The 14075-nt window shown below is 41.4% G+C and overlaps 2 protein-coding genes across 2 annotated transcripts in view; both read right to left on the bottom strand.

Annotated features, from left to right (window-relative positions):
* LOC137272895 (fibrocystin-L-like) overlaps nucleotides 1-3605 on the bottom strand; it is a 74328-nt gene extending 70723 nt beyond the window's left edge. The window contains exons 1-2 of the mRNA XM_067805317.1: nucleotides 3509-3605; nucleotides 926-1075 (exon numbers count right to left, since the gene is read on the bottom strand). Of these exons, the coding sequence (XP_067661418.1) occupies nucleotides 926-1075; nucleotides 3509-3605 (247 nt within the window). The remainder of the gene's footprint in view (nucleotides 1-925; nucleotides 1076-3508) is intronic.
* A 3139-nt stretch (nucleotides 3606-6744) lies between these two features.
* Nucleotides 6745-11097, bottom strand: LOC137291898 (uncharacterized). Its single transcript, XM_067823460.1, has 5 exons — nucleotides 10900-11097; nucleotides 10019-10096; nucleotides 8989-9057; nucleotides 7547-7762; nucleotides 6745-7002 (listed from the first exon to the last, which is right to left on the bottom strand). The coding sequence occupies exons 1-5, from the start codon at nucleotides 10993-10995 to the stop codon at nucleotides 6859-6861; spliced, it is 603 nt and encodes a 200-aa protein (XP_067679561.1). The 5' UTR covers nucleotides 10996-11097; the 3' UTR covers nucleotides 6745-6858.
* Between the last annotated feature and the right edge of the window lie 2978 nt (nucleotides 11098-14075).

The following is a 14075-nucleotide window of genomic DNA, read 5'->3' as shown; positions in this document are numbered from 1 at the left end:
GCTTCCTGAAGCTATAGCTCAATAGAGAAGGGTGTATTTCAAGTGAAACGTTTAAAAGAAAAGTGACACCATGTTAGAAACGCTCTTATCACGTTGTGAGGAGCCCAAAGCATTTGCAACGTTGTTGTTACGTATACAGTGTGACATAACGTTATAAATTGACGTAATACTAACGTTGTGACAACGTTGTGTGATGACGTTGTGAAAACGTTGTATTTTAATACTAACGTTGTGAGATCGTTGTGTGCTGACGTTGTGAAAACGTTGTATTTTAATACTAACGTGACTACGTTGTGTGATGATGTTGTGAAAATGTTGTATTTTAGCTGGGAAAATCCTGAAGGATATGAAGGCTTACCAACACTGTACCATTCTGTATTATCCAGTGTTTCAGACACGATGTGCTCTTGGGCGCAAGGGCGGTAGGGTAACCAAGTGGTCAAAGCGCTTGTCCGTCTTGCCAAAGACCTGGATTCAGCTCCTCACATGGATGCAATGGATGTAGCCGGTTTATAGCGATATTGCTAGAACATTGCTTAAAGAGGCGTAAAACTATGCTCAATCACATTTTTCATAAAATGAATACATTTGTAAGCGTGACAATATATAATACTAAATACACTGACACTGATCGTGACGTACTGTCATGTCGAAAATCAACAAGTTAAAAATCTTCTTACTTCAACACCAAATCTGTGTGACCTCTCGCCATGGAAGTGCACATCAGAAACTAGTAGAGACCGTTCGCCTCCCTTTTGCCACAGAGCTAATAGAAGGTGAGCTCCAGCAGCGTAATAGTTACCATGTCAACACTTAGGGATGCTACACTTCTCCCACCGTGTCTTTGGATCGGTCGTGTAGCACCACAAATACCCATTGCCTCCCGGGTCACGGCAGTAGTTTGCGATATCGTTCTCAGTCTCACTTGCGACCGGGTTGATTAACATGATTTCCTTGTAGTCGTGTGCGTGTGGTGCCTGGGCCTTCCATCTCTGACACGTCTTGTCTGTCGCCGTCGTAGCAACCTTGCCAGTGTACACCACCCTACCAAACCAACTTGCAACAGTCTCGGACACTGAAACATGGACAATAGGTATCTTCCAGTTCGCAAATGTTAAATCTGGACGTTACATGGGGACAGGCGGCATCATCAGAAAAAGGATTTTCCCTTTTTTGGAAAAAGGAAATCACACCGTGGTCACTTATAAACTATTTAACAACAGTGATTGGGTAAGTCTGTGTACATTCAGTGTGACTTTAAGGAAAACACAACATCTATATCAATCCGACTATCAATTCAATCTGGTCCTGTTTTCAATACTTAGTGCTGTCTTTCTGGCCAAAACGGCCAACTTCGAAACCTTCATTACACCAGTACATATCCAACATGGAGACTTTCCTTGCATCATCAGGTGTAAATAGTGTCCAATATTGTAGCGTTCTTTACAACAGTAAACAATGTTCAACTCTGAAACTCTCCTTACACAATTAAGTGTAAATAATGTCCAACATTAAGACGTCCCTTACATCGTTGAGTTAAGTCATCGATAATTCCCGAGTGACTTTGGAATTTTCTGCCACTGAAAGTTACCAAGTGATGACAAATTATAAAATCCATGAAGATTTACTTACCGTTACAACATTTTGTGTCTGTCGGTGTCCAGAGGCCTCTGTCCGTACACAGTGAAAGACCTATACCTTGACCTAAGAAACCGTCTCTGCATCTGTACTTGGCCACGCCATTGACACGAGTCGACGTGTATGCAACCTCTGTCCCATATATAGATGGAGGTATGCCGCACTTATAGTTACCGTTGGCTTTCAGTATTCCTGGATGAAGTATTTGTTTAAAAATTTTACAGATTAAGATGAAAATGCAGCAGAGAGGTTTTGTGTGATCTTGGCTCAGTCAGGCCGGTAAGGCTCATCATCAGCTCATTGCCCTTGTCCCATCTACCCGCAGCTCAGACAGCAAATGGGACTTCTCCCAGGAAACACTGCCTGGTCGAACCCACCAAGAACTTTTAGCAGAATATGAAGGTTCCCAATCACTGTAGCCTTCTGCATTACCCATAGTGTCAGAAAGGCTGAGCTTCCAGTGGAGGACCCGGGCAATGTCTTGATCTGTGCCACGAGTTCAGGAGGTACCAAACTAAAGGCACCGAGACCAATAGGAGGCCTCTCGACACTGTACTTGGGATACAAGCAAGACATTTCAAAGGGGAGGTCCGCATAGTTTTGAATGCTTTTCAATCATAAATACACACTAACTCACTCTCTCTCTCACACACATACGCACGCACGCACACACACACACACATACACACACAAACACAGTCGATCACTGGATGTTAATCTCAACTGCACGTCATATTTTCAATCACAGCACCCTGGGGACATGATGTACAGATATCGCCCTTTCCAGAGATAACAAATTCGTTCTTAACGCATGTTTAGCCCTCTGATAAAGCATATGTTGGAATAACTGCATTCTTATACGGCGCGTAGTCAGTTCCAAAGTATTATATTCGAACATAAAATTAAGTTCGAATTGAAAGGTACCAAAAACCATTTTACTAACCATCATTTCTTTCTTATGGTTTCTCGTATGAGAAACATAGTCACATGCTTAGCTATCGGACTGTTTTGCAGGACAAACATCTGCTCAAAAGAGTATTATGTTGGCATTACATGTAGTGTTTCACTTGAGAGCTATCGATATTTGTCATAGTAAGAAAATGACAGTACCAAAGTTTTCCTCCAGAACAGCAACTCTGTGCTCAATAGCATCAAGATTTCCCGCCCCTGCAAGAACAGACGAATCGGTGATCGAGATACGGTAACATACAAGGAAACACTAATGAGATATATTAACTGAAAAAGGTTGACTTTATCTAAATGTTTACCTTTGCACGACAGTAGGCAGAGCATTGTCATTACAAGGTTTTGCACAATTTCGTAGCTCACGCCACGTTTGTGTCACAGAATCCTTGTCTATCCGACTCCTCATTCAAATCAGTTTTATTATAATCATATTACCATTTGTATTTAGTTGATATCCAATTCAACTGCTCAAAGGCTCTTTGATGTCCATGAAAACGTATTATCAGTCTAACCCCCCTAGGGATGATACAACTCCTGCCGCCTACGTGGTTAATGTGGCTTTTCCATCCTTACGAGGTACCGAATCACAGTTAGGTGGACTGGGACACATACTTATTGCACTTTGTTAACGTTTACTGCACGTTGCTGTACCAGAAAATAAGTGCTTGTACGTCATCTACCAAGGATTCGTGGGTTCCTTTAAATGCACAGGGTTGTGTGATGTACACAAGAGTTTGTGACAAAACTGAGAGTCTGCATACAAAGTTGACTCTCGGGTGTTTTCACCTGATCAAAGGTGGGCCCGATCCCGACAACTCGCTGGATTATTAGCCTGGCACCAAAGACAGCACGTCAATTTAAATCATCTGTAAACGTTACTGTTATCAACAATATTATCACTGACCTGGTACCTCATGCATAGAGAACATTGGGTACGCGAAGTCACAACCTAGTGACATCATCAACAGGGAGAAGACGAGAAGAGCACCTCCATGGGCCATGTTGTCGTGCTCCCACCTCAGACTGGTCTGTCACCATTCTCAAAGCCCTCGCATAAAACCAAGCAATAGAGTACTTGCAACAATACCCGCTGAATTAGCTTGTTTCAACAAACCGCAGCAACCATTAAACATTCCTATTGCATTGTTATGTATTTTGTTTCAAAGAAACTGGATATTAGCTGAACTTAACGTACACACATACATCTAGATTACTGTTTTAAGTTGTCTCGATTACATTACTTCAAGATGGGTGACCTTTGTAAATCCTCGATTCGAAGAGAATTATCGGCCGAATCTTTCCCAATCAAGGCCGTTGACATTTTCAGTTCTGCTGTTTACTTTTGTGGTTTTCTTTGTGCTGTAAATGAATGGCCCCAGGCAAGGCTCTCTGACAATCCAAGGAACTGTGCACCATGGGCGTGCATCGCTTGCACATTCAAGCAATGAAAGTCCTTAGCTGTATGTATGTTTGTTTAGGATTGGGTTATCCGTGTGGAGATCGTGGTCAGAATTCAACTTCAGCAGCCAATACTTAACGTACGAGCCGATTGACGATCGGATGGTCAGATTCGCGGACTAGTTGACGCTTGTTATCATATCTCAGTTGAGTACATCGCTGTTCATGATATCAGTCACTGGAATGCTTAGTCCAGGCCTGAATATTTATAGACCGCTATCATACATCTGTAATGTAGTGCAGCATTTAGAAATAGCAAGAAGCTAATGGAATCAAGCCGTAATGGCTTCTTTCGGCCTTAAATTTGTTCCGTGTAAACACGTGAAACTCAAGGTAAGAATTGATATGCAGTAACAATTGCTTGCCACAAGATTCGACAAACGTGATCGGCTGGTCAGCTTCGATCGGTTGGTTGACGCATGTCATCATATCCCAGATTCGTAGATCAATGCTCATACTGTTGACCAGTAGATTGTGGGGTTCCGACTCCCGATTATTTACAGACCACCATCATGCAGCTGGAATATTGCTTATTATATTTGGGATTACACTTTCTCGGGAATTGTGCCAATTTACACCTGCCCGAGGGGTACACAAAAATCGTGGTCAAGACGACCAGTTTTGTGGAAGAAGCGATGGCTGAGTGGGTTAGAACGCATACCTTTGTGAGCTGACCTGACAGTACCTGACTGTGTACGTGACAGAGTGGGTTTGAAGGGACTCAACCAAACAAACGTACTGGAATCTCTGCTTTACTTTGGAAGTGTAATCCCAGATCTAACATGTGCTAACATCATGGAAGAACCGACACTGCACGCATGAATCTCGAAATAGTCTCACTGATATATTGCACATCAAAATGTCCACTGCATCAGTTTTCCAAGTTTCCTTGGGCGTGGTGGGGTAGCCTAGTGTTTAAGCGTTCGCACGTCACAATAAAGCCTTAGGTTCGACTTGCCACATGGGTGCTATCTGTGAAGCCAATTTATGCTGTCCCCAGCTGTGACATTGTTGGAATATTGCTACCAATCATCATGGAACCATATTCACTCACTCTTAATATTTGTATTATATGTCACACCACTTGTGAACTCAAGGTTTCTCAAATTTACCTTGATGAAGTGCAACCATTCTTCCATTTCAAAGGTTCAGAGCAATATGTATCCTAATGAGTTCTTGACATAACCAATTAGGACCTGTCCTTATACAACGTTAGATTAAGAAAGACAAAAAAACACCTGATATATATACTCCAACTTGCTCTCAGTTCATGTTAATATTTTCCTGTTCAAAGAATACAAAACAATTACTTCCGTCTATGTTTCCATACACCTAGATAAATGCAAAATGTCTAGCCCGTGGTATGCATATCCTGCAGTAAAAACATGACCAGTGATTGAAAACGTCAGTTGACTTTACTGATTATGTATGTGACATACCTTTTCAGGAGGAAAGAATTTTTCATAGCTACATTTATTTGCCTGTCGTCTGCATCAGCTTTGTAATGACTCATTCCAGTAACATCTGTTTCGTTTGGGACTCCATGTCTTTAACGATGTTCTGACCTTATCGATTTTATTGTCGAAGATTTGGATCTGCAGACTCTGGCCCGAGTATATTCACTTCCCTCGACCTTTTTACGGTTTCGACCACACACAAAATATCTTTTGAATTCCCTGTGAGCGAGTTTAATAGTGTTACGCCGCTTTGGACAGTATTCCAGCGACATCACAGTGGGGGGACACCAGGAATGGGCTTCACACATTGTACCCATGCGGGGAATCAAACCCGGGTCATCGTCGTGACGAGCAACCACTTTACCCACTAGGCTATCCCACCGAGCCAAATTACCTTTTGGCTAGTATTTGGCGATATGAGAGTCTGCAAGTGTAAATGATGATCATAAGTGTATATGACAAAGTATACATGAAAATGTAGTTTAGAACTATTTAGAATTTGTCGACTATCCAAAGCTGTCATTCGAGCCGTGAAGGTCCCGGGGTAGAATAGGCCCTCAGCAACCCATGCTTGCCATAAAAGGCGACTATGCTTGTCGTAAGTGTAGACTTACGGGTCTGATCGGGTGGTCAGACTTGCTGACTTGGTCGACACGTGTCATCGGTTCCCAATTGCGTAGATCGATGATCATGCTGGTGATCACTGGATAGTCTGGTCAAGGCTCGATTCTTTACATATGGCTGGAATATTGCGGAAAACGTAACTCACTCGCACTGTCATTCAAGAAGCGTTCATTGGTGCAATGGAGATAGCTTTGTTACGTCTAAGGTCAGAGTTATGCACGCTGTGTGAGACTGTTGTGAACTGAGTATAGTTGCGTTTATGGACGAAATAACGCAAAACAGACATGATTGTGTTTTTGTTTTGCTGGTATTACAAAATGATCGCGGTCATGCTGTTTGTGGCAAAGTATTCATAGGACATTCCTCAGATTTCCTCATGTTCACGACTACACAGGCTTGTATTTTCAGAACAATATATCAAATGACGGGTGTTTACAAACTATGATATTTGGTATAATCAAACGTTAACTGGTCTGTTACTTGACACATAAAATGTGATGAGAAATCTCTGTGTGTGGCTTTTCTCTGCCAAAATACCTATACGCACGTACGAATGCATGCATTCGCCTGAGAGGTATGTAAATAGTATAAGTTATATAAGTTAAATGTTGATTTGTTTTATTCTTCCAAATATTTATGCATGACATGAAGAAAAGACTTTGTTTCCGTTATCTCAACGTTTAAAAAAGTCCGATGTTGTCTTGTATTTGTTTTCTCAAACAACAAACTGTCCAAAGATTGCCATAATCATTAAGGTCAAGACAGGAATAGGAACCTGCCCCTGACCAGAGTGGAAAGGGAAAACGTCATCCTTCTCCAAGCCCCCAATGCTCTCTATACGATATTGTAGATACAAGCCCTGAAAATGGAAGAAAATACATGCTTGATTATTACTATTGGTATGTATCATAAAGGGGTATGTACATTAAACGAAACACTGAGAGCAAGTGGGACCGGTTTAAGCTAACGCTCATCACGTACCACACGTGCATTTGTTTCACTGTTCCAACTACAGCGTGTATCCCCATGTAATACGTAACAGTACCAGCGATTTCAATCTATGATCTTTTCACACAACATTTTATACTAAGATGAATACAGTTCTGTGATTTCAATGTTCAGTTGGCAATAAAAAATATGAGGATTCGCAATCATAATTTTAATTTACTCATTTTTTTTGTTTAAAGTGAAATTCGTCGGTACGTTTTCATTGCAAAGAGACTATAGTATAGGTTCTATACATGCATTAGATATTTGCCGAAACAACTTTTCTCAATAATTCCTGACGATAACATAGATACTCAGAAACGTTGTGTTCCTCATAATACTTTAGTTCACAACCATGAAACTTTCTTCTTCAACTCAGTTTACAGTGTTCACAAAATTCATTCTACACAACTCACAGTGAAGCCATTCTGATTCCCGCACCGGTTGGCTGTCACGAACCACCCAGAGCTGCTGTCGATGTCGATGTTGAAACGCCCGACACAGAAGACGTAGTCTCCCCTAAAGGCGTCGTAGCGGTTGTAACAACCTGAGCTGGGTTTTGTGGTGTCCAGACTGAGAACCTGTCTGGAATATGAGGGGTACTGCAACAGGGCGATCTTCTGTTGACAAGACTGAAAGATGGAAGGTTAGCAGGTGACAAAAAATGTCTTTCCTTGGATAGGTCGGATCGTCTATCCATACTGAACTGGCTGTCCAAAAATGAGATTGGTTCTCCTCATCTCAGAGGGGCGACTGAGTGGCCTAGTGGTTACAACGTTTGCTCGTCACGCCGAAGACCCGGGTTCGATTCCTCACACGGTTACAATGTGAAGCCCATTCCTGGTGTCTAATCCCGTGATATTGCTTGAATATTGAAAAAAGCGGCAGAAACTAACCTTACTCATTCACCCAACTCAGCGAAAACGATGTCCCTATAACATATATTTAGCTTCACATGAATGGTTGAATCTTCAGGCTTTGAAACGCCCCACATACAAACACATCATACCATTTAGAAAGTGGTTCAATGTAACATGGTATACTTAGGATCATATTTTCTTAGTAAAGTACAGATTCTAATAATGTTTTGGTTGTGTTTCACCCAGGGTTCGAACCCATACCCTAAAGGCCAGGCACCAATTCGCCATCACATCCAGTCCGCAGTCACGGCTATCAGTTGTCCGACGGTCCATTTTTGTGGATGCCGCAGTGCCGGATGGGATTAGGCGGATGGGCCTCAACCCCCGAAAAGTTCTAGAATCTGTACTTTACTAAGAAAGGTTGACCCTAAACGACACATGTCAGATCAACATATACATTTTACAGAGTGGGTAATTTGGTAGCGTCTCATTTGCTTTTCCAATATTGCTAGAAGATAAAAACTGATCTTGTAGGTACAAAACACTTATGAAGTATGGCTCCTTCTTCATAGAGAATGTACATTTGTACTGGAATATTCCAATACTCTGTCCTATATTTGTTTTTCTCTACTTTTCCACAACAGGATGTAATTTGATTTTTTCTAGTTGTCACTTAGCGTCAAAGTCAAAGCACTTGAAATCAATTTCGACACATATAAATGGAGATTTTCAGACTAAATAATCGAGTCTTGAACAGAAAATTCAGTGATCAACAGCATGCGCATCCATCTGCGCAGTTGGGAACCGATGACATGTGTCGCCCGATCCCGTTAGTCGCCTCTTACGACCAGCATAGTCGCCTTTTGTGGCAAGCGTGGGTCGCTGAAGGCCTATTCTATCTAGATCTTCTGGGGTTGACTCTGTGCATTGACTCTTACTGTTGCTACTTAGGAACAATACACGTGTTAATTATGATTGGCTGATCTTCAACGACTTACTTTGAAGGGGTCGTTGGCCTGCGCAAACTGATCACCACCGTAGAAAAGTAAATACAAAGGAGCGTATTGCTGCAAAACAAGAACATTCAAGAAGGCCACATGGTCAGAGAATATATCAGAATTTCAAATACACCTGCACGAAAAATAATATTGTGTGTGCGTGCGTCTCTCTCTCTCTCTCTCTCTCTCTCTCTCTCTCTCTCTGTGTGTGTGTGTGTGTGTGTGTGTGTGTGTGTGTGTTGCAGCTGAACTGAAACCAGCTGTGCTGTTCAGAGGCGCTGTGAGGAGTCTGTTAGATACAGGCGTTTCTGAAGAACTATGTAAAGCAAATAGCATTACGACTGGGTTAGTATCTGAACGTCCGCTTCTCATGACAGAGCGTTTTTGTGGAAGTTATTTTTAACTTAATCGAAATAAACTCAGATGAACATTGTGTAAACTTGTTGAATATATGTGGAATTTGTCTTGAACAAATGTTTCATCAATATAACCGTTCTTGTGTTAAGTATAGTGGTTTGGTTTGGTTGTTGTTTTTAAGCCGCACTCAGCAATATTCCAGCTATAATTCGGCGACCTGAACCAGACAGCCTAGTGATCAACATCATGATCGATCAGTGCAATTGGGATCTTATGACATGTGTCAGCCAAGTCAGCAAGTCTGACCACCCGATCCCGTTAAGTCGCTTTTTGTAACTTAAACATGTAGGAAGGAAACTCAAGCTTTGTGATAATGTTGTGGATTTATCTTTTTTGAAATACGTACTACTACAGATAAATGTAGATAGGATTTTACCTGTGCACAGTTACGTTTGGTGGGTAGAATGTATCATTACTACTCGCGGCGAGGTTAACCTTGTATTTGGTGACCTTGTAGCGTTCACGTGACCAGGCCTTGATATCAGATGGTGGATGAAGAAACTATCAATGTGTTGCCGTATCCAAAAGAGGTTTCGACGTCGAGTTACTTATTTGCCCATTCAATGAAGACTTTGTACCTGAATTAGTCGCACCTGTAGGCTGAGTTACTTACCCTTGGGTATGAGATGTTGTATTTAAATGAAGCACCGTCGCCGGCGGGGAAGAGAAAGCTGTCGAGGAAGACCCAGCCCTGCAGTGGACAAATATGTAGCAGCATGTCATATATTATGTACCCTAAACCCCCTGAAGGCCATTTTGGAGAACAAGTCATTTTGCAATAGTGCCTTCACTGGATTCACGGAATAATAAAGGCATCCTGACGAGTGAAAGACAGTGAGTGTGTGAGTTAGTGAGTGAGTGAGATAGTGAGTATTGCCTCTGCAATGTTGCAGCTGTTCGCGGCAAGACACCGCATAAAACACAAAACTGATTTTGATATGAAAATCGATATTAATTGATCAAACGATTTGATCTGTTGTGAAAATGCGACAAGGATCACATATAGTACGTTCAGGTCATGGAGATGTTCAACCTAATGCCATGACATTTACAGTTATAGGCGTGGAATTTAGCCTAACGTTCTAGAATTAACTTTGATTCCCAAAAATGACTGTTTCCGATAGAACTGTGATTCAGTTCTCGTTTTTGCTTTACAAATGTTTCATGAAGATAGGCTTGGTTTATAATTTTGATTCACTGGAATCAAATCTCAGTTATATGACAGTACACGAGGAAAGTCGCAAAAGATGTCATTTTTACTTCACTGATAGTGAGGACTCAATATATGAGGATTGGTACGATTTGTACAATTGAGCATAGACACCTGGTGCTCTTCAGACTCAACCACCCGTGAGCTGAGTGGAAATAAGATCCGGTTATATCTTCCTAATCACTATGAACAGCTTGAACATCCAAATTGCATGCTTCTACTAAAATATTATTTCTCTTACGTGTTGAAACAAATATCAATATTTAATCTAGGATGACACTTACCTTCAAAGAGACAATACTTCCTTCTGTGTATTTTCCTGAAATATACGAAACACGGGTCAGTAAACAACAGACAGCTAGCAGCCACACACCCGCCATCTCTATTTCTTAAAGTCATGGTCACGAACGGTGTCTCTGCAATTTCATGACGGCTTGGCTCATGTCGCTCCCTTGCAATTACTGCCGTCCTGTTGCTGACTTGTTGTGACGATTATCTCGGTCGGGTGACTCTGAACATCGAATCATAATTTAGAAATCCTCTTTTTCAATTTGCCCAATTATTTTACGTTGTACGCTTTTGGTGACGTGCTGTCAGAAGAACTGAACACGACAACTCCTTGATGACTCAAGGAGAAACTCTCAGGTTGGTCCAACCTCCGATCCGAATTAGGAGCAGAGTGTACAGGAGTGTCAACCAGTGTGAGTGAGTCAGTGAGTTTAGTTTTACGCCGCGTTCAGCAATATTCCAGCTATATGGCGGCGGTCTGTAAATAATCGAGCCTGGACCAGACAGTCCAGTGATCAACAACATGAGCATCGACCTGCGCAATTGGGAACCGATGACATGTCCCAACTAAGCCAGCAAGTCTGACCACCCGATCCCGTTAGTCGTCCCTTACGACAAGCATAGTCGCTTTTTATGGCAAGCATGGGTTGCTGAAGGCCCATTCTACATCCGGACCTTCACGGGTCTGTAAACCAGTGTGTGCTCACCGGGCTATGTACCTGTGCACCTCTCCCCCCTGAAGAGAGGTCCATTTTGATTTATTATTAAGATACAACTATTAAGATAATTCACTTATGATACATCGCATTGATGTATCCATCAGACCGTTAATCATGGTCAGACAGCAAAATACCCGTGACGGTCCAGACTCGAATATTTTCCTTCAGTAACCCATGCTTGTCGTGAAGGGCTGGGGGTCAGACTCGCTGACTTGGTTGACACATAGCATCGGTTTCCAACTGGGCAGATCGATGCTTATGCTGCTCAGTGCAATGGACAAGGGATTAGTTGAACCCACATATAAGTAGCGCGATGGTTCAGGGCGTTTTTGAACCCACACTTACACAGATCAATGGTCATTGACGGTTGTTATACTCACAATTACGAAACGTAGGGGACCAGAGATTTTGCAACACGATTAGAAGATTTAATCGACATTTTAGCTCACATTCAAGTTCAACGTGTTTTCATCATCAGTATATTTTGTGTTGATGTCAATGGTGTTTGTGCATTACAACAAAATCAGCAATACATCGTGGACACAAAACCTCAACCCCCGGAGAAGACACTGACTTTGTTACCGACACACCAACAGCTTCTCTTTGTGCACAATCATGACGAGTGATTTATATCCTAGCAATAATTATCATCATTGGAGTCATTGCTGCCAACGTTCTGCCCAGCGCCACTACTGCATGGCCGGGTCTGTGATAACTATCCCCATGTCCCTCTACGAAGTGTGGATGTTCAGTCAATGTGTGTGATCATATTCACATGCGAACATTTAACACACGTGTGAATTAGGAGGTGTGTTAAAAATATTTTGTCAGTTTATTCATGTCAGATGATATGGCAGAGGTCCAAGTTATACAAGAGCTTAGGTATATTTTCCTCTATGTCAAAGCTACTTGAGTGCGTCAGTACGTCAAATACGGTTGGTTGAACGTTATCCCTTATTAGCTGTGACACCTTCCTTTTGACACAAAGGGCTGATTGTTACAATGAACCTACACACAATATGTTCCCACTATATTACAAATCTGGGAGGCCTTTTCAGAAATAAGGATTATGAAAACCTTTAGGATTGATCACAAACACCATATTTCGAAAATGAACAAAAAGAAAAAAAAAACGATGATCAGGAGAATCTACAATGTTTGTACACATGCCGTTACCACATTTGATAAAAAAAGAATAAAAATAAAAAAATAGATCACAGTTTTAATGAAATGAATAGTTGTACAGATAATCTACTGTATGACTGAGTGGTGTAAACGCAACCCAAATATTTCAAAGAAATCCGTGAAATGATGATGGAACGTATCAGTAGTTTTGAAATTTTGTATTTATTTCGTTTTGTTACAGACAACGCTTTTAATCGTGAAACTAATTTGATAGTAATCGGGTACTAGTAAAACGTCAAGTTCCAACGCATGTGTTTAAGTACCCAGGGTTTTAACAAGTTATGTTACCGTGCAAAAATACGAGTATGGGTTCAGATGGTGGTAGGTACTTTTAATGTGAAGATGGCTTACAATAAGATGAACCTGCTCTGACCATATGTGTACCGATTACGTACGGGGTAAATGTGTCATTTAGGGTCAAATTCAGGTCAACTCTCAGAAAACAATTATGTGCTTGATGACATGACTGGTTGCAGTAAATGCCTACTCACACCGACCATGCATACACCTGAGTGTCTACTTGTGCAGGCCATGTACAACATGCTCTGCAGGTGTGTTTGTAAGTAAGCAAATGTTTTGTCCAATATAATATGTCTTACTGTGTAGTTCAGGTTTTCAATTTTGCAGACACTGACAAAATAAAGGAGCCCTGACTGATGAGTTTCAGTCGTTCAGTCAGAATACACGACTGAGGTTAACTTACTATTAATGTGACAAGGTTTTAACAGCGTTATATATTGGTGCTTGGTGTGACATTATTTAGTATCATTTCTAGCCTTTCGAATACAAAACAGCAGTGATGTAGCTTAACGTTGCTGTATTGTCCTACTCTTGGATCAGTGTGCATCTGAAGCTGGGGCCACAGGCAGCTGCACGAAACGTAAGTGTACAGTCTGTACAGAATTTACTCTGCACCAAAATTTATACTACATTACGATCTGAAGTGTTTAAGTAATCTGAATTTAGCAGAGTGGGGTGGAGTTTTTGGTATGTCGTTGGATCTTTACGTCGACGTGCACTGTATGCATTTTAACATGGTTACAGCATGTGAAACAGGCTTAATAGATGCCCAATGTTGTCTGAAAGTTTGGGGCCTAAACTCACTGGTCACACTTCAAACGCGCAGCCTGTAATCAATATCAAGCAGACTGTTTATGAGGGATAGTATGTCTGAATGTCGTTGTTTAAAGATATTACACATCAATTTAATTTTCCTTAGAAATTTCCAGACATTGTTGTTTCTTTTTTTCATTTTCCGGTGAAACTGT

The sequence above is a fragment of the Haliotis asinina genome, chromosome 1 (assembly GCF_037392515.1).
Source record: "Haliotis asinina isolate JCU_RB_2024 chromosome 1, JCU_Hal_asi_v2, whole genome shotgun sequence".
Taxonomy (NCBI): domain Eukaryota; kingdom Metazoa; phylum Mollusca; class Gastropoda; order Lepetellida; family Haliotidae; genus Haliotis; species Haliotis asinina.
Note: the sequence above shows the minus strand (reverse complement) of the source record. Positions and strands in the feature narration are given on the sequence as shown.